This window comes from Plectropomus leopardus, chromosome 5, assembly GCF_008729295.1.
Source record: "Plectropomus leopardus isolate mb chromosome 5, YSFRI_Pleo_2.0, whole genome shotgun sequence".
Lineage (NCBI taxonomy): Eukaryota > Metazoa > Chordata > Actinopteri > Perciformes > Serranidae > Plectropomus > Plectropomus leopardus.
In genome coordinates, this window is record NC_056467.1 from 20,839,543 (window position 1) to 20,860,184 (window position 20,642).

At 40.5% G+C, this 20,642-nt stretch overlaps 1 protein-coding gene across 2 annotated transcripts; it reads right to left on the reverse strand.

Annotated features, from left to right (window-relative positions):
- Nucleotides 1–1,141: 1,141 nt before the first annotated feature.
- Nucleotides 1,142–14,052, reverse strand: igsf10 (immunoglobulin superfamily, member 10). 2 transcript variants are annotated; one of them, XM_042487355.1, is made up of 10 exons: nucleotides 13,945–14,052; nucleotides 13,317–13,595; nucleotides 11,841–11,970; nucleotides 11,202–11,592; nucleotides 9,912–10,679; nucleotides 7,949–9,766; nucleotides 6,251–7,822; nucleotides 5,198–6,101; nucleotides 3,680–4,046; nucleotides 1,142–3,593 (listed from the first exon to the last, which is right to left on the reverse strand). In XM_042487355.1, the coding sequence occupies exons 2-10, from the start codon at nucleotides 13,517–13,519 to the stop codon at nucleotides 2,061–2,063; spliced, it is 7,686 nt and encodes a 2,561-aa protein (XP_042343289.1). In that variant the 5' UTR covers nucleotides 13,520–13,595; nucleotides 13,945–14,052; the 3' UTR covers nucleotides 1,142–2,060. The 2 variants fall into 2 exon arrangements, with proteins under 2 accessions (XP_042343289.1, XP_042343288.1); XM_042487354.1 differs by having other exon boundaries at nucleotides 13,941–14,052.
- Nucleotides 14,053–20,642: the final 6,590 nt, after the last annotated feature.

A 20,642-nucleotide genomic window follows, 5' to 3' on the forward strand; every position in this document is an offset into this window, starting at 1 on the left:
ACTGCACTGCATCATCGTGGAGGGGTTATTAATGGTAGCTGATTTGAAAACGCTAATGTCGCTATCTAGAGCTAGTGTTAAGTTTGTCTGTTCTGGGCTACTGTAGAAACACGGTGGTGCAACATGGTGAGCTTCGTTGATGTGGACTTGCTCCCTATGTAGATACAAAAAGGAAGGAAGCAAAAACACAATTATTATTATTTTTTTCAAGTGATTATACACTAAAGAAAACACTCTTATACTAAATTTCATTTCCGCCAATGTATCCCCCTAAATCTGACACAATGAATCTTTTTTTAATGTAGTTTTTTGTTTGCTTGTTTTCTCTTGCTTCCTTAATTAGTGTAAAAAGATATAACCTCAGCACAAGTCACAGTATTATTTATGAGGGTTTACAGAAAGGAAGTGTTTGCCTACCTTAAATGTGCATGATTATAGGCTATTCACAATTTGTGCAATTTACTGAGAAATTGGTTCCAGTTGTTGCCCTTAAGGGATAGGGGGCATTTGTCTTCATGAATGCCCTTAAAAAGGGGTTTAGACTTCAGTGATTAGAGAGCAAACATCACTTTATAGTAGACTATCTCACTCTTACCGTATCTTAAGAGCGTTTACTGAAATATAAATCGAAGTATTTGTGTTGCATGTAATATATTTCTTTTTTTTTATATACGACTTGACTGGATGCAGGAATATTATGTCAAATCAACAGATTCATATTTTAAAAAGATATGTAACCCCCCCCCCCCGTCTTTTTTTTAAGGATCCTCCTTCATCCCTCTGTTTCATTTGCAGGAGCGCAGTAAAATCAGCGCTCAATCACAAACAAAAACCAAAGGCTCCCCTGTGGGTCTTACACAGTGAAGAGCTGGGTAAAGAACTGTTTTCACAGCTGGAGAGTTAAAACTGTGTGTATCTGGAAGATTTCTGCAGCAACCAGAGCCATCACCTTCTCCTGTAGTGTGAGGTGCAACTGGATAATCCTAAAGACCTTCATTACAACAGCATTATAGTGGCCAACCAGTCCTAACAGCCAGTTCCATGTACCTTCAACAGCAATGTTTCATATATATGACAAGTCATAGCCTAAAGATTTTTGTGTATCAAACAGTGCATTATAAACATTAAAAAAGACAAGAACTAGGTTTCCTTTTTAATTTCATTTTGTCTCCCATACTTTGATAAAGTAGATACTACAAATACATATACATGTTGTACTGTTACAGATTAACATAATGTATAACATTACTGTAAATTCTTGTGTACAACACAATCGACTGATAGAGTGTTTTTATTTGTTTTTGACCAATAAACTGCACTGCAAATAGACATAAAGGAATCTGCTTTATGAGAATATAAAAAGTATGATAAAGAAATCAGATCTGATAAAAGCACTGTACTGTCCATGCAGGTATGTATCCAGTGTAAAACAAGCATATTTTCTTCCACTGTAAAACTGGATGAATTGCTCTTGAAAGATATTGTATCTTATACTGTGTCTGTTGTCTTTCTCATTTGCTGTTCAATGACAGAGCAATGTGTCATGGCAGCAACAACTTCTGGCCAATGTCCGAAGGGAATTACAAGCCTCTTGGGAGCCTTTTTTTCTTTCTTTCAATCTATAACACAATTTTTCTCCCTCTCTGTATGTGGTGTAATAGTATCCCTCTGTGCAGCCAGCAATGCCTGGACAGAGAAATCACTTCAAGTTCGATTCTATGCACTGGCCTATTCACTCCAATGAGGACCACCCCAAATGAGAACCACCTATGAATTTCCAGACCCCTGGTTCCAAAGTTACAATAACAACTTTCTAACCCCAGACTGGGTTTTCCACTTAAAAAAAATGTTTTTTCCCTTTAAAATGTCTGTTTCTTTTCTCTTCTTGTGCTCTGTTTATTTTTTAATCCAAATTTGTCACTTTTAAATCAATATTCCAGAATCCATGACCCTCACAAATCCACATGTGAGAAAACATGCACATGTCTCTTGCAGACACAAGTGACTGTAAATATTTACATTCGGATATGCTACCTTCCTCCCACAGTCTTGTCTTTTTCTCACAAAACATGTACATATGTGATCTTGGAGTCAGTACCCAGGTGGTTCTTGGCCAGACACTTATATGTCCCAGAGTCTGAGGCTTTTGGCCTCTGAATGATAAGTGTCCCTTGGGGATGGAGCAGTTCACTACCCATTGGCCGACCTTGTTCTGCAGCTGACAGAACTGAACGATCAGGCAGCTCCCAGGTGATATCTGGCTTGGGGATCCCAACAGCAGCACAGTTGAGCTGGATTGGCGTCCCAGTCAGTGCCCTCACAGTGGGAGGTGGCCCTGTTGTGATCCGTGGTGGGTAGGCGATGACAATAACAGGGACAGTGAGCACAGCCTCCCCAGCATCGCTCTGAGCCCTGCAGATGTAATTCCCTCGGTCATGGAGAGTTGTATCCTGAACAATCAAAGTACCATTCTCTAGTAACTTGTAGCGTCCAAGGACTTGAGGTCGAGTAAGAGTGTGGCCACCAGGAATTGTCCAGTAGATTCGGGGTCTAGGATTCCCTTCAGATAGACAATGTAGGAAGAGAGGCTCTCCAGACATAGCACGTATAATTCCCCTAGGCCTTGTCAGGATATAAGGCTTCTGCCCGACATCCAAAATGATCAGTTTTTCTATGTAACCCACTAAATTCTTGGCACCACAACGGTACTTCCCAGCATTTTCTCTGCCAGTGTTGTAGATGACTAAAGTCCCATTTTTACCTTGGTGGTGACCATCCATAAACCGTGTTCCATTTGGCAAAGTCCAAGTAATATCCGGCACTGGGTATCCATCAGCAGAGCAATTCAGAACTGTGGTTTTCCCAACCCGAGCTACAATACGTTCATTAAAAGGGTTCTTGAAGATCGGCCTTCGGAGTACACTGCTCACCTCCAGCTGAACCACCATTACTGCCTCTCCTCCATCATTCCTTGCCATGCAGATGAACTCAGCTGTATCAGTCGGCCGCACGTTTCGAATCTCTAACGTCCCGTTAATGTGGACATTAATCCTGCTGCCAAAGTATGGTGCTGTCAGAAAGATGTTGTCAGGCATAATCCAAGTGATACTCGGTGTGGGATCACCATCGGCTTTACAGTCTATTAATTTCCTGGAATATTTAGCTGCCACATCTTTGATTACAGTCCTGTTCTGCCGGTAGCCATTGATCACTGGGGGATTCCCCTCTATATCAAGCTTGTAGACTTGTCGATTTTCTCCAGCAGGGTTTCGAGCCATGCAAACATATTCCCCAGCATCGACAAGCTTCACATCCCTGATATCCAGGGAGCCATTGACATGCATTAGGTAGCGTTCATTAGATGCTGCAATGACATCATTGGTAGGCAACATCCACAGGATTTTGGGTTTTGGCTCCCCAAGTGCTTCACAGTCAAAACGGATGTTTCCTCTTGGCTTTACCCTGGCATATGTCTGGCTGGTTGGATGTATCCTGGGGGCAGCGGTCATAACGGTGATATGTAAATGCATCTCATCCTTGCCCAACTGATTTTCAGCATAGCAGATGTAGTCCCCTTCCTCTGACATACCAACCTGGAGAAGCAAAATATACTTATGTAAGTCTTTTGAAAAGTTTTTTTTCAGTGTTTCATAGAGGAAGATGACATGCCATTGCATACCTGGTTTAGGTAGAGAGTTCCATTGTCAAAAAGTATAAAGCGTCGAGCTCGTCCCCCTCCACTGCTGGCATCAGACTGAAGAGCGCTGTTAACCACTGTGCCATCTGGTAAACCCCAGGAAATCTCTGGTTTTGGTATTCCTGAGGCTTTACAGTCAACCTTAAAGTCTTTACCATAGGGTACCTTCTTCTTTCCATAGAGCTTAGGCTCTATCTTGGCAGGCCTCATTGACACACTGACCTTCATGAGTTGGAGATCATCACCAATTTTGTTTCGTGCCACACAGAGGTAGTCTCCAGCATCTTTATCACTCACAGAGCTGACAATAAGAGTGCCGTTATCCAGGACCTGAATTCTGCTGCCCATCCTGGAAAAATACATGACAGAAAATTAGAGAATTACTATTCTGAGAGGATAGAACAGAGCCCGAACAAATACAAATGGGCACTATTTATTCATGAGGGGAATTTATACATACAATATTGTCACTTTATGAGTTTCTATACAGTTATAACTTGCATTATGAGAATTCTACAAACACACTTTGATTCCCGGGATGTGCTTTTTGAGAGTTCATAAAGTTGTTATAAACTTATATTGAAAAATAATTGCCTTATGGCATTGATAAAATTTTATAAATTATTTTGTAATGTATGTACTGTGCATTGCTTTGAGAAAAAAAAACTTTATTTTACATAATTACATTCTTCACAAACTACAAAAAAACATGATTTGTGCTTTCACACATCAGAGTCATCTGTGTAATAATAATGAATGCTTTTTATATTGCTGCAATAAAATAAATAGAAACCACATAAAAGAAGACTCAAATGAGAACACTGTGGTTGCAAAGAAAATCTATAAAAGGTAAAAACCACAATAACAACAACAACAACAACAACAACAACACTGAAATAAATACAAACTCAGCGGAGCTTGAAGAGACAAAAATTTTATGAGCTTTTATGAGCCTTGGTAATGAATGAACTGAAAATCTCCAGCTCTGCATTGTCATGCATTTCTTTAAAATAACATGCTCTCAAAGGCTTTCCCCAGCTGTTTTTTTTTTGTCTAATGTTGCACTTGTAGAGGGAGATTTCATAAATATTGTTAACAGATGCAAATACACTAAGCAACTATTCTTAAGCAAATATTTACAATGTCAACTGTTCTAACTAAGAATAAGAATGTCAAAAATATTAGCAATCATACCCCGATAAAGGCCTTCTTCAAAAGGCAGTTTTCCATGAATTAATAGAGAATTTTTACCTCAGATGCTTTACAGACTGCCAGCCAATATCACAGACTTCCATTAAACTTGTAAACTCAACAGTCATTGTTTTTTATTTATTTTTTTCTTATTTAACTACTTCCTCTGTCATTAAAAAGCACCTGATTTTTACTTTAACAACACCAAGTTTCTCGATTCAGTGCAGCACCTCCTAATTTTTCAAACTCATTGCAAATGCTACCATCTATTCTTCCGTGTATTACTGCCAATGATAGTACCATTTTTACCTGTGCCATTGGTCCACCACAGCTCTAGAGGGCAGCCTCCACATGATCCTGGGTTTAGGGTCTCCTGTAGCTGAACAGTTTAGTCTGAGCTGATCCTCGAAGACCAACTGTGTCATGCGCTGGGATGTCTCCACTATTTTAGGTGCTGACTCTCTCCTCTCTACTGTCAGAGTCACCACCCTTCTCTCTGAGCCAGTAGAGCTAGTAGCTATACATTCATATTTGCCACTGTCTGCTGGAGTCACATCCTTAATGTGGAGGGTTCCATTCCCATACACTGATATCCTTGTGTCACTAGCAGGTCGGTTAGATCGTACCATTAACCCATCATGGAGGACCCAGTGAATAGTAGGTTGGGGGCTGCCTTGGCCAGTGCAGGGTAACCACAAGTTTTGGCTTACACCTGCGTTCACCTGCTGTCGTTTCTCCTCCACAATACCTGGAGGAGCTGCCACCACCTGCAGTCGGACTGTAGCAGTATCAGCTCCAGCTGGATTACTGGCAATGCATTTGTAATGACCTCTGTCATAAACGGACACTTGCTCAATTGTCAAAGTCCCATCAGAAGATACTGATACTCTTCCCTTCTCCGTGTTTTGACCCCTGACCTGTGTTCGGTTGGCCAGGATCCAGGAAATCATGGGTGTTGGACGACCCTCTGCTTTACATTCAATCTCTACCGTGTTTCCTGCGTGAGACTTTATCTCACGCAATTTTGGCTCCAGGATGCGTGAGGGGTAGGCCACTACAGAGAGGGTGACGAGAAGTTTATCTGATCCATGATCATTCTCAGCTAGACAGAGGTACTGGCCACGGTCCTTAATATTGGCACTCTGGATCAACAGTGTGCCATTGCTCAACACCTCAGACTTGCCCATTCGCCCATTAACTGTAATGGTGTTTCCTAAAAGAATAGAGAAAGAGAATTTATTCTAAGAAACATATAATTTACAGACATATGCAAACAGTATCAAGGCTACAACAATACTGACACAAATACAAATTCAAAGCAGCGAAAAAAACATAAACCAATTGATAAAATAGTTTTTGTACCTGTGGTTGAGGACAAGCGCTTCCAGGTTATAGTTGGTTTAGGGCTGCCAACAGCCTCACATGGGAGGAAGGCATCTGAGTTGGATAATACGGTGAAGCTGGCTGCATTGCCCCCAACGATCTTCGGTTTGCTTGTCATGGCCTTTGTAGTGGATTCAAAGCCAGCAACATTGGCACCTGTGGCTTCATTGTCAGTGACATGATTGTAAACACTAGAGATGGCATTGTGTGGGTCTAAGTTGTTCTGTTCAGCTGTGAGGATAACCATTGTGTCAAGACCTTCACCTGCAATGTCTTTGGCACTACCACTCTGCACAGAAGGTCTGATTCTCCTATTTGATGGCCTACGAGTGGCATGACCACTGTTCCTCTGTATTGGCGGTCTGATATTACTGTGGACTTTGGTCTGAGCTGTTGTATAAGTCACTTTTGTGGTAATTGGCATGAATGTAGTGGTGGGGGTCAATGTGGTTGAAGGGATTAAAGGTGTCTTAGTTGTTGTATGGGCTGGTAAACTGCTAGATGTGCTCCAGTTAAATTCCTCAAAGTCAGTCTCCCCCTTTGATGTTTGGTCTGTGGAAACAACTTCTGGAGCTCTGTCCTCTTTCATAGATGGTGTGTAAAGGGGTTTGTAGAGTGAAACAGTTTGTTGTGATAGTGTGGTTGCCTCCATTGTAGTTAAAGCCTCAGTTGTGGGAATAGGGTGTAATTTGGTTATTGCAGGTTTCTTGAAGGGTCTCTTGCCCCTGAAGGGCCTCCTCCTTCGCCCTTGCCGTCCTCTTGTTCCACCAGGCCTCTGTCTGACTACAAACCAGTTATCAGGTAGTGCCCCAGACCCAGATGATAAGGTGTCGTCAATTGAAGGTGGTTTGACAGTAGGTGGGGAGGGTAGAGTCTGTGATTCTGGTGGTGTTTCAGCAGTGGTGGCAGACTTGGAGTAATAGGATGGGCTGGTAGGAGTCAGATGGTGTAAGCTGGGTCCCAGTGTTGTGGACTCAAAATCTGCAGATGACAGATCTCCATAGTCTTCATCTAATGAGCCCTCTTTGCTCACTCTGTTTCTGGATGGGGATAGAGTCTCAGGTTCAGAAATTGAGTTTGCGGTGCTGGTGGGTATGGCAGCAGGGGTTGTGGTTGGGATCACTGTTGTAGTTTTAGCTGTAGTTGTTTTTTTGGTGATGGATGGCTTCCTTAGCCTGCTTAGTATATTTTCCCGCTCTCTGCCTCCAAACAACCTGTTCCATGGAATTCTTCCACGGATAACCTTAGAGGCTGTTGTTGTCGTGGTAGTTGTGGAGATTGATGGCTTTTTATGTATCAAAAATGGATCAATTGTTGGGTCAAATTCAGGGGCATCAGCAGATGTTATGTACCCACTGGAAACATCTGGCCTAGACTCAGTATGGGTGGAGGGCACATTGGAACCAATAAAATATTTTGTGGTAGAAATTGGAGGTTTTTGATAAGAAGGTCTCTCTGTTCTGTGTAAAGATGAACTGGAGGAAACTGTTGGTGTGACCACCTGCAGATCTGTGGTTACTGTCTTCTTTTTGTCTTCATCACAGTTACAGTCTGAGGGGAAAAAAATTAGGAAAAAGGGAAACACAGAAACACAAGATATCAGCTAAGGAAGCACACACAAAAATGGCACATAAAATGTAACAAACTCTCTATCTGCTAACACAACATGGTGCTTACCTGTGGACAGTTCAATTCTATATGGCACAGTGGCATTCCCTTCCTTCTTCAGTGACGGCTGTTTGAGTTTATTCATGAAGGACTGTATGTCAGTGATCCTGTTGGGTTTAATGATCCTCCTGCGGCCTTGGAAAGTCCTTCTACGCCCCCCTCCTCTGCTGTTCTTGTGTGGGATGATATGGATCTGCTGCTGGGAGATGATGGTGGATCCGGCAGGCAAGCGAGGGGATTTGATTGTTTGGGTAGTGTGGAAGGTTATCTCATCTTGCTGTCTTTCTGTGGTGGTGACGGCTGTGAATGTCGTCTGGCTTTCTGGGTCTGTGGCTGTGTGAACGAATAGCTCCCCTGGGCCAGGGCTGTCCCTCATTGGGGTGACATGAGGGTCTGTGGTAAATGATAGTGCTGCCCCAGTGGATGTCTCTGGCTCTGTGGGTTGTCCTCCTGAGAACTGCAGCTGAGTTTCTTGTGACGTATCTGTCACAGTAAGTTGGAGAGTGACTGGACGCCTGATTGGCTTGGTAGTTCTTTCCAGGGCATGAGAATCAAGGCCTGCATTGCGTAAAATTGTCTCATATGGTATAACTGCATCACTTTGACTTTCACTCCATTCTGTTGGAAGGTGTGTGAATGCCAACCTAATTGGTGTCGAATCTGATTGCATATATGACTCTGTTGTTGGTGTGTTTGTATTTTCTGTCTCTTGACTGAAATCAATCAAATTACCCTGTCCTGCCTGTGTGGTTGCTATCACTTCAGGCTTGCTGTTCTCTTGTCCAAATGTTCTATGTTTGTGTAGATTATCTGTAGTTGGTTTGACTATACTTGGTACAATAATGAGATGATCTTGATCAGTATGGCCCTCACCAGAGCCAATTTCACCATCACCAGAAAGAACAGTGTTTGTGTCTTCATATTTTACCTCCTCTTTATCTGTGCTGGTCTTTGTTCTTGGTCCATCTTGAGCCTTTTTCATAAATTCTGCAAATTTCTGGGGGTCCACTTTCCTGGGAGTTTTATCAAACACCCTACTACTCCACATGCGTCTGTTGCTTATTGGCCCCCTCCTTCTGTGTCCCAGTCTACTTCCAGCACCTCCTCTACCCCTTGACCTGAGTCTTGGGTATGGTCGATCTGAGGTGATAGTTCTGGATTCCTGACTAGTTCTGTCAAAAGGACTGGAAGAGGGGATCTCATTGAGCGTGACTGTGTTTTCAGTCAAGCGAGGGTCAATTGTGCCCTCTATTTTCACTCCTGATCCCTCAGTGTCCAAAACTATCACATTTTCAGATGTTTCTCCAGTCACCGTCACTTGATACACGAGCAGATCAACTCCCAGTTGATTAGAAACCAAACACCTATAAAATCCTCTGTCCCTTTCTGTGAGTCCCTGAATTAGCAAGGTCCCATTCTCGTACACCTTCCTGTTCCCATGTGACTTATCCAGAACTGAGTGGTCAGGGAGTACCCACTGTGCCGAGGCCTCTGGACTCCCTGGGAAGCCACAGTCCAATGCCAGATTTCCACCCTGTGGCCTTGAAAGTTGGACACCATTAACCTCAGTCTCTTCCACATCAGGGGACAGAACTGTCACTCGAAAGACAAGGACATCTGCATCCAGGTAGTTTGTGGTAATACAACGGTAGAGGCCAGTGTCTGAGGCATCTGCACCCCGTACAGTGAGCTTCCCTTCAGCAGTGATTATGATCCTCCTGTCCTCACTGGAGTAAGGAGCTCTGACCTTACTTCCATCAGGTAAAATCCACTCTAACAAAGGCTTTGGTTCACCTTGGATTTGACAGTTTAATTGCACCACACCACCTATGTTAAAAATAAAAAATAAATATTGTATGAAAGAAATTATTAATAGTAGATGTTTATGCATCAGTTAAGAGTTTAACTACAGATAAGTGTACACAGCAGTGAAGGTAAATTAAAAGTATAAGCATTTATCTCCAACACCCACCTGCAACTACAGTGTGCTCAGTCTTGGTTTGATTATCGCGCTTGATCATGGTCCAGGAATAGCGGTCCCTCTTGGGTGATGTGTTTTCAACACGTAGGTTGACCGTGGACTGGTATTTAATGTGCAAAGTAGAGAAAGTAGTAGTGGTGCGGTCTAGCTGGAAGCTCACCTCTCCCTGCATCAACCATGCAGGGGAGGCTTTAATATCAGCCACAATGTTTGTGTGAATTCTTTCCTCTCTTTCATTTGTTTTCATCTGGCTATACCTGTACACCATTTCTGGGCTTCTGGCCAGCATTAAGCCCCTCTCCAGTGTCATGGGAGAGTCACTGTAGGTAGCCAGGATCTGCCACAACTGCTGTATGTGTTCATAGTCAATGTTACACACTAAATAAGTAGTTATGCCAGTGGTGATCACTGTCACATTGGTTTCCTCCTCCACCTCCAAGGATTGTGTCAGGTTCTCCAAAGCAGAGGGCCTCTGGACAGTGCAGGATAGACTGGCATCACTGTGAAACTGGTCAGTCAGGTTCATTTGCATGGAGCCTAGTGGGGCGATAAAGTCCTTGGGGGAAACTGGTATAGAGTCCCCTTCATCCACGCTGATGTTTCTCTGCTTTAGATGGGGTTGGATCCAGGGTTTGGTGCAAGTGAAGCTGTCACCGGAGAGAAGGGAAAGAGGTCTGTTGTTGTAAGGGGCAGGATTTTCACAAACAGGACACAGCTGGCCCCTCGGATATCTCCTGTCTCGCTTGCATTTCAGCACACCTGGAAACATTTAAATCCAGTGGTGTAGCGTTAAGTTGTAAGAAAAGAACACTTACAGTTTCCACATCATGGACAGCCAAACCAAAACAGTAAAATTTGTGAACTAGAAAAGATCATCATACAGAATTGTAATTTATGAGTTGATTTTTACATTTGCCATGTCATGAATGGATAGTATAAGTTTTGTTACTCCATGTCTTATTGTGTTTTCTCTTGGTGGATGAAGATATGATCTGTGCCTCCAGTGATGCCTCTGCAAAGATTTATGTTTCACCTGAATATGCATTTCTTGGACACAATGTTATGGACTATTTAGTTTGTACGAGGAAAACACAGCACTTAAAGTCTATGTAGAATAAGCTATTAAAGTACCTATGTAGTTAGCAACCACTTACTGCATATGTCTTAATAAATCTGCTAGCAAATGTAGGTTTACAAATGTTTAGATCAAGGTTTTGGTTTCTGCATTTATGCAAGGAAACATGCTTTCAGACTATTTCAATGCAAACACACAGTCCTCACCTGTATTCCTCTGCGCCCACACTGAGAACCACTTCATACGGCAATCACATGTCCATGGGTTGCCATGGAGGAAGAGGTTCTCCAATTGGCTGCAGCCCGAGAAGATATTTGCAGGCAGAGTGGTGAGGAGGTTGTCTGACAGGTGGATGTTTTTCACTGAGGACACCTTAAACACCTGGCTGTGTCTCAGTGTGATGAATGTGTCTGGATGGAGCTGCTGAAGGTGGTTCCCCTCCAGATGGACCAGCTGTAGTTTGGTTAGGCCGTAGAAAGCCTCCGGGCTGATGAATTCAATGTGGTTGTGGTCCATATGAAGCCTCAGTAGACTGTCCATGCCTTTAAGAGTCTCTTTCTTGATTTCCTTTACTTTGTTGAAGGACATCTTCAGGACCTGTGAGAACATGATTGATACATTGTAGATGTATGTCAAATGAATGTTGACAACAGCAAATTATTAAGACATACCATGATTTGTTGTAAGGATGGCAGTATAATTGGAAATTTTAATTTAGTCTGAGTGCAAACAGTCTTGTCACACTATTGTGTGCTTTTGCTTTTCCAGTACAGTGAGGTTGTATTGCAATATGACAAGACAGGTCTGTACTGCTCACAAAAGATTTACAAACACATTAATTTTACCTGTAAGGACTTGAGGTCTTGGAAGGCTCTGTCATCAATACTGTGGATAGTGTTGCTGTGCAGCATAAGCAACTCTAAATTCTCAAGTCCTGAAAGATCATTTTCTCTCAAGACAGTTATACTGTTGTACCTAAAAACAGAGCAATTAAAATTAGACTTCAGCTCATCAACAAACATTTATGTTGCATTTGGGCAGGTACACACCTTCAAAAGGTCTTTTGCCAGTTGCAACTTCCCACATATTGTGAGAGGAAACTGGCAATAGTAACTGACAATCATGCTTACTATACATTCAATGGAGAAGGAAAAGATCCTCATTTAAAGCCCTGCACATCCACACAAATGTTAAATCTTAAATCACTTTTCCAGATTAGACCTCAGGTTGAAGATGAGAGAGCTTTGCTGGTACATGATTGATGATGTCACTATAATAGCTGTTCTTACAAGGAACAAACAATGCTTAAGATGTCCTGCCCTAACAGGTTAAAGAAAAAAAAAAAAAAGAAAGTTATGGAGATGCAGATTAAGTGCTATTGACATATAAAGTCAATGCTGAGCTCATTCCAGCAAAGCAATTACATACTTTCATCATAAATACTTACTTTGTCAGAAACTGTTCAGACAGTATCTTGATGAAACATGCCCTGTTGTTTTGTTTGCTTGTTATTTAACACTGTCAAAAGTTCGATTTTGCCTATGTTAAATAAAGTATATATATTCTAAATATACATTTGCTTAGATACATTTCTTTGAAGTAAAGATCCTGCACTCCCACACAGGTGTTTTGAGTTAAACTGGCTTATTCGGTCAGAAAAAGCTGGCTGGTTGCTGTTAGCTTCTTGTTGTTAAATTTGCATTACAGCAAATAATTGTTTAGGTTAGCTAGTTAAGAAAGCTAATGGCAAAATATAACCTTATCTAGCCGTTTTAGCTTAGTAAAAATGTTTAATTTAAAATCACAAATTTTAGGTGGGCTAGCTATCATAATGATCAATGAACAAAAAATAGCTTCTTTTTAAATATTTATTTAAAGTTAGACAAATATATCCTTTACAAACAAGTCAGCATTGTCATTAGGTTTGGGTGTCTAAGGCTACAGCTCTGAATGTTTGATGAATATTCAAATATTATTTTTTAATCATTAGGGCATACAGTTCAAGGGTAAGTGCCAGAGTGCATTAAAAATGCCTCATTATAGGGCGTGTATATGTAATTAAAAAAAAAATCCTGGGGAAGGACCACTGCTGCAGAAGGTGAGGCTAAGGCCCCAGTGTCCCCAAATTCTAGACACGCCTCTGCTACCAGTAATAGTCACTGGGCTAAGCTAGTTCAAACTTTGAAAAGGCAGTAGTGGCTAACATTAGATTCCTGATCATAACCTGACAGTCTGTGGTTTAAATCAATCACAGGAATCCTCCCCCAGAGTATATTCAGTTCGCCAGTATGCTGAAAACTGGAAAGAAATCGAAAGCTCACCCGAGGTTAATTCTTTCCACAGCTGGTTGAATATGGTCAGGTATTGCGCTCAGGTATCTGAAGGTGCAGTGCACTTCAGTGGGAACGTAGCAGGCACATGATTTGGGGCAGTCACCGCTCGACGGCGGCACAGCAGCCAAGAACAACAGAGCCATGAGCGGCCACCTCTGCAGGTATGAGGCGCTGCAGCCACACACACTCATCGTGCACGGGAGGGGGCTTCAGCTGCACGAGGACAAAAGAGGCTAAACTATGTCCCGAACCATTAATGAAATCCACCTGGGGAGAGAAGCACAGCGTGTTATAGCTACTCTAGATAGATAGATAGACCTATAAAAGTCATAAAAAGTTGGATTAATACTTAATGATACGATTTAAAAAAAAGTTTTAGACTATATTATTATTTATAAACATTAAGGAAATGTTTTGATAAGAGCACACGCAGTTATGCTGAAAAAAGTGAAACAAAGAAAAATGTCACATGCAAAACAATATGCAAAAATGATAAATATTCACTCTATTTAGAATTATGATAACTACGATATTTTAGGGTAATGTATTAATAATAGGCTACAGGATGAAAAAATAATGAAAAATAAAATAAAATAAAAAAATTAGAATTACCTACGGTTTCCTTCACCGCACTTCAACCACTGTAGAAAACGCAACTGCTTCACTTGTAATAAAGTTAAAATCCCGATGGAAGTGTAAAAAGTCCACATTCAGTTTCAGTGTAGTTCTCCAGTTTGATTCCTCAGATGAGCGCGCTGTGTCTGAGGCGCAGAGGGACGGGAGTCATTTCTGTGTGCGCGCCTACAACTAAGCGCACCCTTTGGTCTCCTCCGCCCCCTGTAATGTGCTGTAATGTAATCTTAGAGTAACTGCTACCATGAAATACTCAGGAAAGTGGTCTGCTGGAAATACCATCCATCTGAAAGGCTGTTAAATGCCATCAAAAACACAAACCAATCCCAAGCTGAATTGGACAAGAATGGAATTATTAATTGCTGCCAAGACATAATTTGATTTATGTGATTAACTTTTAGAAGTAGGTCACCAAATTGTTTTGCAGAGGCACATCATAAATGAATGATCTGAATAATACTTGCCTGATGCAATTTATTAGTTGTAGGCATTATTTCTTTCTTTCTTTTTTTTTTTTTTTTTACATGATTTTTGTCTCTGTATCATAATAATAAATAGTACATAATTGAATTTGGAAATGGCATGACAAGTGCTCCAAGCTTGTCTACACTACAAACTCTGTGTTAAACTCTTTGTGTCAGATGAAAGCACCATTCAGTCATGACGGTCAAGGAAAAATGTGTTACAGATGAGCTCAATGAGCATTTTACTTTTTTCTTCCCCACCACATGGGCCTTTTGAATCCCTTGTTTTTTATTTGTGTGTGTTGCTTATCATAAAAACCACAAACCAGCCATCATTCCAGGCATGTGGGGGTCAGTTTTTTTTTTCCAAAATCCAATTCTTTTCACTAGTTTGTTGAATTCCAAGAGTCCCTCTGTGCCCACAAATCAGCATATTTGGAGGCTCAGACTTTCCTTTCACATTCTCCTGTTAGTAGTATTTACAGTAACTGTATCAGATATGTGAGATTACATCGGTCTTTTTCCGACTTTTACATCCAAGAATCTGCATGTCGTCTAATCGTGGGTGACATCAACATTTCTGAATGATTCACATGTAAACAGTATTCATGAAACATCTCAAACTGCCTTTAAATCATAAAATGTGCATTTTGGCCTCCCAAATACAGTCCCTCTCACAAAACTGCTGGTTCACCACATCCCACATCTACAACAAACATCAACAAACATATACACACTCTGAACACTAATGCATGTACATAAAGACTCACACATAAAGACTCACACACAAACACACAGACACATGTGCAGGGAGTTGTTTTTAGAATGTGCACTTTATTTAGTAACAGGAGACTGTTAATGACTACAGTGTGACCTTTTAGTCATATCCAAACCGCAGAGGAATAAGCAAAGAGATCTGAACTTAATTTCAAATGTGTAAGTTAATTTGCATGGATGAGGGTTTATGGGGAGTTCTTTTCATCAGTTAGCCTACCTCAGGTTACAGGCTTGTTTACTTGAACATCTGGACAACACACCAACACGTGGACAACAACACTTCTTCCCCTCACATTTATTTTCTTTTTTCTCTTCCTCACTGATGCTAAATCTTATTGATTTTGCTTCAGTATATCATGTTTCTTAACTAGAAACCAGAAAGTATAATTAGTGTCTATTGCTATGGTTTGCTTTAGCTGTTGTTACTCTTCGTGAAGAGTAATGTAACAGTCTCTGCAGGGAAGACATTCTCGTAAATGTCTTACTCTTGATTTACCAACAGTGCTGACAGAGGACTATTAATCCTATATTGTCAGTGGCTTGTTGACAGCCACACGTGTGATTCACCGCAAAACTTTAACAACCTTTGGTGTTCTTTATTATCCTCTCTCCAAGCTCATCTTGACACAAACAAGACTTAATTCAATTATGCAGGATTTCATGCCTATGTCTAAATCCTAATCAAATTGGATTTGTTCTGCTAATAGAGCAGGTTATTTATTGAGGGAAGGTGCATCGTAGATTTAATTATGTCTTTATCCAATTGTCATTATAACTTTAGAGTTAAACCTCCTTTTAGAGATGGCAAATTACAGGCTCAGAGGGTCGAAGAGAGGAGATGATGGGGAGGGCATTGCGTTGTGTGTGTGTGTGTGTGTGTGTGTGTATGCATATGTGGCCAGTACAATATGATTTGTTTGTTTGTAATTCCACTGATCACAACGTTGAATCTGCTCCAACTCTTTTCTTGCCAGTTAGGAAACAGTTTCTCTTTGGCTTTAATTTACTCCAGATGACAGCGTACCACAAGGACAGCTGTATTATTCCTCAAGCTAAAGTACTTAAAAGTTCTGGAGGTGACATTGAGATTCCTCACAGTTTTTAAATGGTTTTGATTCTACAGCATGTTGTTCGACTTAAGGAAGTTCCACGTTTGCACACACAGTTTATCCCCTTGCTGACTGGTCGACAGTGGGAAATGATAAACTGATTTTCTTCTCTCGACTGTCAGTGTGGGCTACAGGGAGTGTGCAGGAATGAGTCGGCTGTCAAAAGTCACAGCTAGCTGGTAGGCTCTTAGGAATCTGTACACATACAGTGCTGGCCGCGGCTCCTCACGCTCATTGCTCGGTTACAACTGGGGGCCCACCGCTGTGGGAGGTGAATGACAGGAATAGTGCGATTTGGAAAAAAATATCCCCTTACATGAGGCGCTCTTTCAACATCCTTGACATGTTTTTCCTTGTGTGTGGAATTCTCTTTTGATAATTCAGCACATTTTAGGTTAATCTGATTCTTTACTTCACATTTATTGAAGGGGGCCTATTTATGTTTTTTTATGTATTTGTTTTGTGTCTTAGTTTGTATTAAGAGTTATAATGAAAGGTGGTCAGTTCACTCTGGGTGGAGTATGTCGTTATAGTGTGATGTATTTCTTTATATGGTTATTTGCTCCTGCCACACTACTCCGAGTGTTTACACTGCATGTTAATGTCAGGGAAACCTGCAATCTTGGTTTTTATTGTTGTTAATTTCTACTTGATAATAGATCTGCAAATTGCAAGAAATTAGTAAATTAAGCTTTTTTTGTAAGCTAGGGAAAAATGTCTAGAATACTATATTTATAGTTATTGCAATTATATATTTAAAATTATTCCACAGAAATATTGTTGTTTTTAGGCACATTTTTGTTGAAGGTTTTTTTGTTTTGCCTATTTTTAAGGTAATATACTTTTTTTCACTAATTTCTTGATATTTTTTGGGTCATCCAACAACTAACAGTTTGGATAGGGAAGCATAAGCATCAGGTGACTTTGTGTATACAGCACATGAAGGGAGTTTAAAGACAGTATATCTTGTTTTGTAAGCCCACATTTGGTAATTTTTAAAAAGGAGTTACAAAATGAAAGACATAGGCCAAATACTTGTGAACTGATAGCTGTTTTTTTTTTCTTTTTACTTTGAAGGTTCTTGTACCATGACAATGTAGGAGAAACAGCCAGCAACAATTTGGTTTCTCAACTGTTCAGTCAACCATTCCAGGCCAGAGTGGGCTGGAAGCTGTCCATCTACCATTCAACTGTTTTTCTGCACAAATTGTAGGATAAATTAGCAAGGTAAACTGTTTTTGGTGGATATCTGTTTTTGGTCAAGTCATATGCAAGAATCCACATTACTGTGATTTCTGGGGGTGACCAGCGAAGTGACTCTCAATATGTTGTGTTCTTTATTTATTGGCTTGTTCAATGTTTGCTCCTCTTTGACTGTAGCAGACTATAGTATAATACTTCTCATTGATCTGTTGCCACATTATTATGTCATACATCAGTAATGTGGTTGCAGATCCTCCTTGTCCTGATTGATGTGTGCAGGCTAAATTGTGCTGAATTTAATCATTGTGCATTCACAAAATAGTACTTCGTCTGTTTATGTTTCTAATGAAATCAAATATGGTCTGTCTTTGTTTAGTGTTGCGTAGTGTGTGTGAGTTTGTGTGGTGTGTGCGTTTTAGAGCAGTCTAGCTCTTGGAATTCAGCTCTGTGAGTTCACTCATGCACACACATGCTGTGACTCAGGTTTCATAGACTCTCAACAGTGCTGATGAAACAGAACCTGGTTCTCTCGACACATCTGATCAATGTGACATTGGTCACACATGTTAACAGCTTGCTGTCGTGAGTGTGATGTGACCTTTGCCCTTTTAGGGTCAGGACATGGCATGGTGACTCCTGTGTGAGGCCTAGAGGCTACAGCAGCTCAGAATATATCTGTGTCAGTTAAAGAGATGGTTACTTTTTTAATCTTACCAAATCATTTTTGTATTGCAAACCTCGTCTTACAACGGCATTATTTCAGTTCATGCTGATAGGTTCCAAGACTGATGATAAGATTATAAGTCACAATAAACAAGGTCGCTGGAATTTGGTTTCTGGAGCAGTTTGAGTTCAGTGGCTTGATTTAAGATACCAAATGGCAGCAATGGATTTGTTGGAAAGAGACGATCCTTCTCAATCTATTTATCATTTGAAAAACAAATGCCCCATTTTATTTTGTGATAAACAAAAGCACATTACTTTTCCATGCAGATTCCAACTTGGTGATCGCATTATTGTAGCAGATACTGATTAAGAACTTGTTTCACAACAAATAGTGATTGCATGATTTTTGAGTACCAACATTTTGAAATGGTTGTTACCCTTACAGATTTAACAATCACTCTAAAGTAGGCTAGTTAAAATACCCCTGGACACAGAAATTAAACATCACCCATCTGTAGGCAAAGGTTGAAAAAGTACGAGTATATTGCCCTCAAGTAAAAGTACTATTACCTTGAATTCATTAAGTGAAAGTAATTATGTAAAAATCTGCTTAAATAAAAGTAATAAGTAGGTCGATAAAATGTTTCTAGTGAACGTTACTGCGAATATGGTAACATCAGGGATTATTGTTAAAAACAGTAAAAAGCCATCACACACCTCTCTGAGGTATAAATGTTCCTCAGTGAAAGTCACTGTTGGCGGCTCCACCATGAGCATTTTAGCACGTTAGCGTGACTCAGCAAGTACAAGCTGCCACAGCATTGTAAGTGTGTTTAATTAGGGTCACTTAGTGTACTTGCCAAGTGGAGCATTACATTTGTGATAAATCAAAATAAATTCAACTTTTTTTCTTTCTTTTTTTAACAGCCGAGGTACAATAATGTTAACCATAACCCATGAGGACGCGATCCTTGATTTGATTTCGTAACCTTCCACCCATCCCACCCCGACACTCCGCCGGGAAACATAAACATTTACAAAATGTATTTCTTACAGACTCAGCTGAGTGCAGTACAGAGCTTTGCCCTCTTGTGGCCACAGACACACCTGACTTTTGTTTTTATTTTGCAACAAAAGTAACTTGAAATTAAGCAAAGTATGATACTTGCAATTGAAAAGTGATTAAATAAACAAGTGGGCCTACTCAAGAAAATGACTTTTTTAAAGTTACGAGAGTAACTGTCATTTGTAACTTCCAGCTTTGTCTGTAGAACGCTGACCTTTTGTTAGAGAGCTTAAGCCTTTGCTCTAAGATGGCTTTAGATGCTATGATGAGAACCATGTGTGATTATTTTTGTGGACAAGGCCCTTGGTTGGTGTGTGAGTGAGTCTATTTAATGCCTCACTTGTTTTGTTTGAATAAATTCCACAACATCAAATTGAGATATGCACTAGTTGCTCCTGACAGAACAGGTTTTCAAAGAATCCAGTAAAGTTTGTTAATGCTTCACTTGTCATAAACGGGGTTCCTATGGACACTTTGCAGGCAAGCAGTAGTTTGAAAACCATGTCATAGTTGTAAAATCCCGCATTTAAAAAAAAATGCTTACAATTTGATGGTAAAAGTGTTAGTAGTATTAATATGCTGTTACAGGAACATCCACATAAAAATTACAGTTTTAAACCACATATATTGTTATCTTATATTCTTCTGTTCGTCAGAAAAATCCTGTTAATCGATTTGGAAGTTACAGCAGTGCCCCAGTTGTGTGTTTTTAATTGTAATGGTGAGGATTACACCTGTGTTTACCTCAGAATCAAAAGGCAATGGCACTGCAATATATCATGCAGTGCATGGATACTTTTTTACAGCTTATGGCTCAGGGCTTTGTATTGAGCCATAGCTAGAGTTTGGTGATATTTTTACCCAGAAACATTACTGGAAGCCTCAAAAGCCACATGGCTCTTTGGCATTGACCTCATCACAGCTGCTTTACAAACATATCACTGACTATCTGTGTCGGTGAGCATGTAAATCACAGAGGTGATGAAAGGACCTTGGGCTCCACAGAGGATGCTCATGATAGTGCACAAATGTTGGATATTCTAAGCAGAGTGCTCTATATGTTTATGATGGCTCTTTGTTTTCCAGCTCTGAGATTAGCAGGATATTCTCACTGTAATGACTGTAATGCTTGAGTTGTTTGAGGGGCCAGTGCGTATTTTAGTCTTCAAGGCTAAAATAAAACCAGATGGTTGGTTTTTTTTGGCCTTATGAATATACACAAGAGCAGAAAAAAAACAGAGCGAGAACAACTAAAGTAATTTATTTCCACCCAGCTCCCTGTTCTCTCATTTTCTATACGGCCTTGGCAAAACTTTGGGTTGGCTCTGTTTGAATTTGTCTCTGGCTTCTGTTGTCAATGTCTTTTGCTTTTTCTTTTGCTACACAGTGTGGGGAT

What these genes read in the sequence shown, in the direction of transcription:
- igsf10 (XM_042487355.1), bottom strand. Translation starts at nt 13,519, where the DNA reads ATGAGTGTGTGTGGCTGCAGCGCCTCATACCTGCAGAGGTGGCCGCTC. An exon ending in AAGACCTCAAGTCCTTACAG is followed by an intron (nt 11,593 to 11,840) that starts GTAAAATTAATG and finishes ATGTTCTCACAG; the next exon opens with GTCCTGAAGATGTCCTTCAA. An exon ending in GTGGGCGCAGAGGAATACAG is followed by an intron (nt 10,680 to 11,201) that starts GTGAGGACTGTG and finishes AAATGTTTCCAG; the next exon opens with GTGTGCTGAAATGCAAGCGA.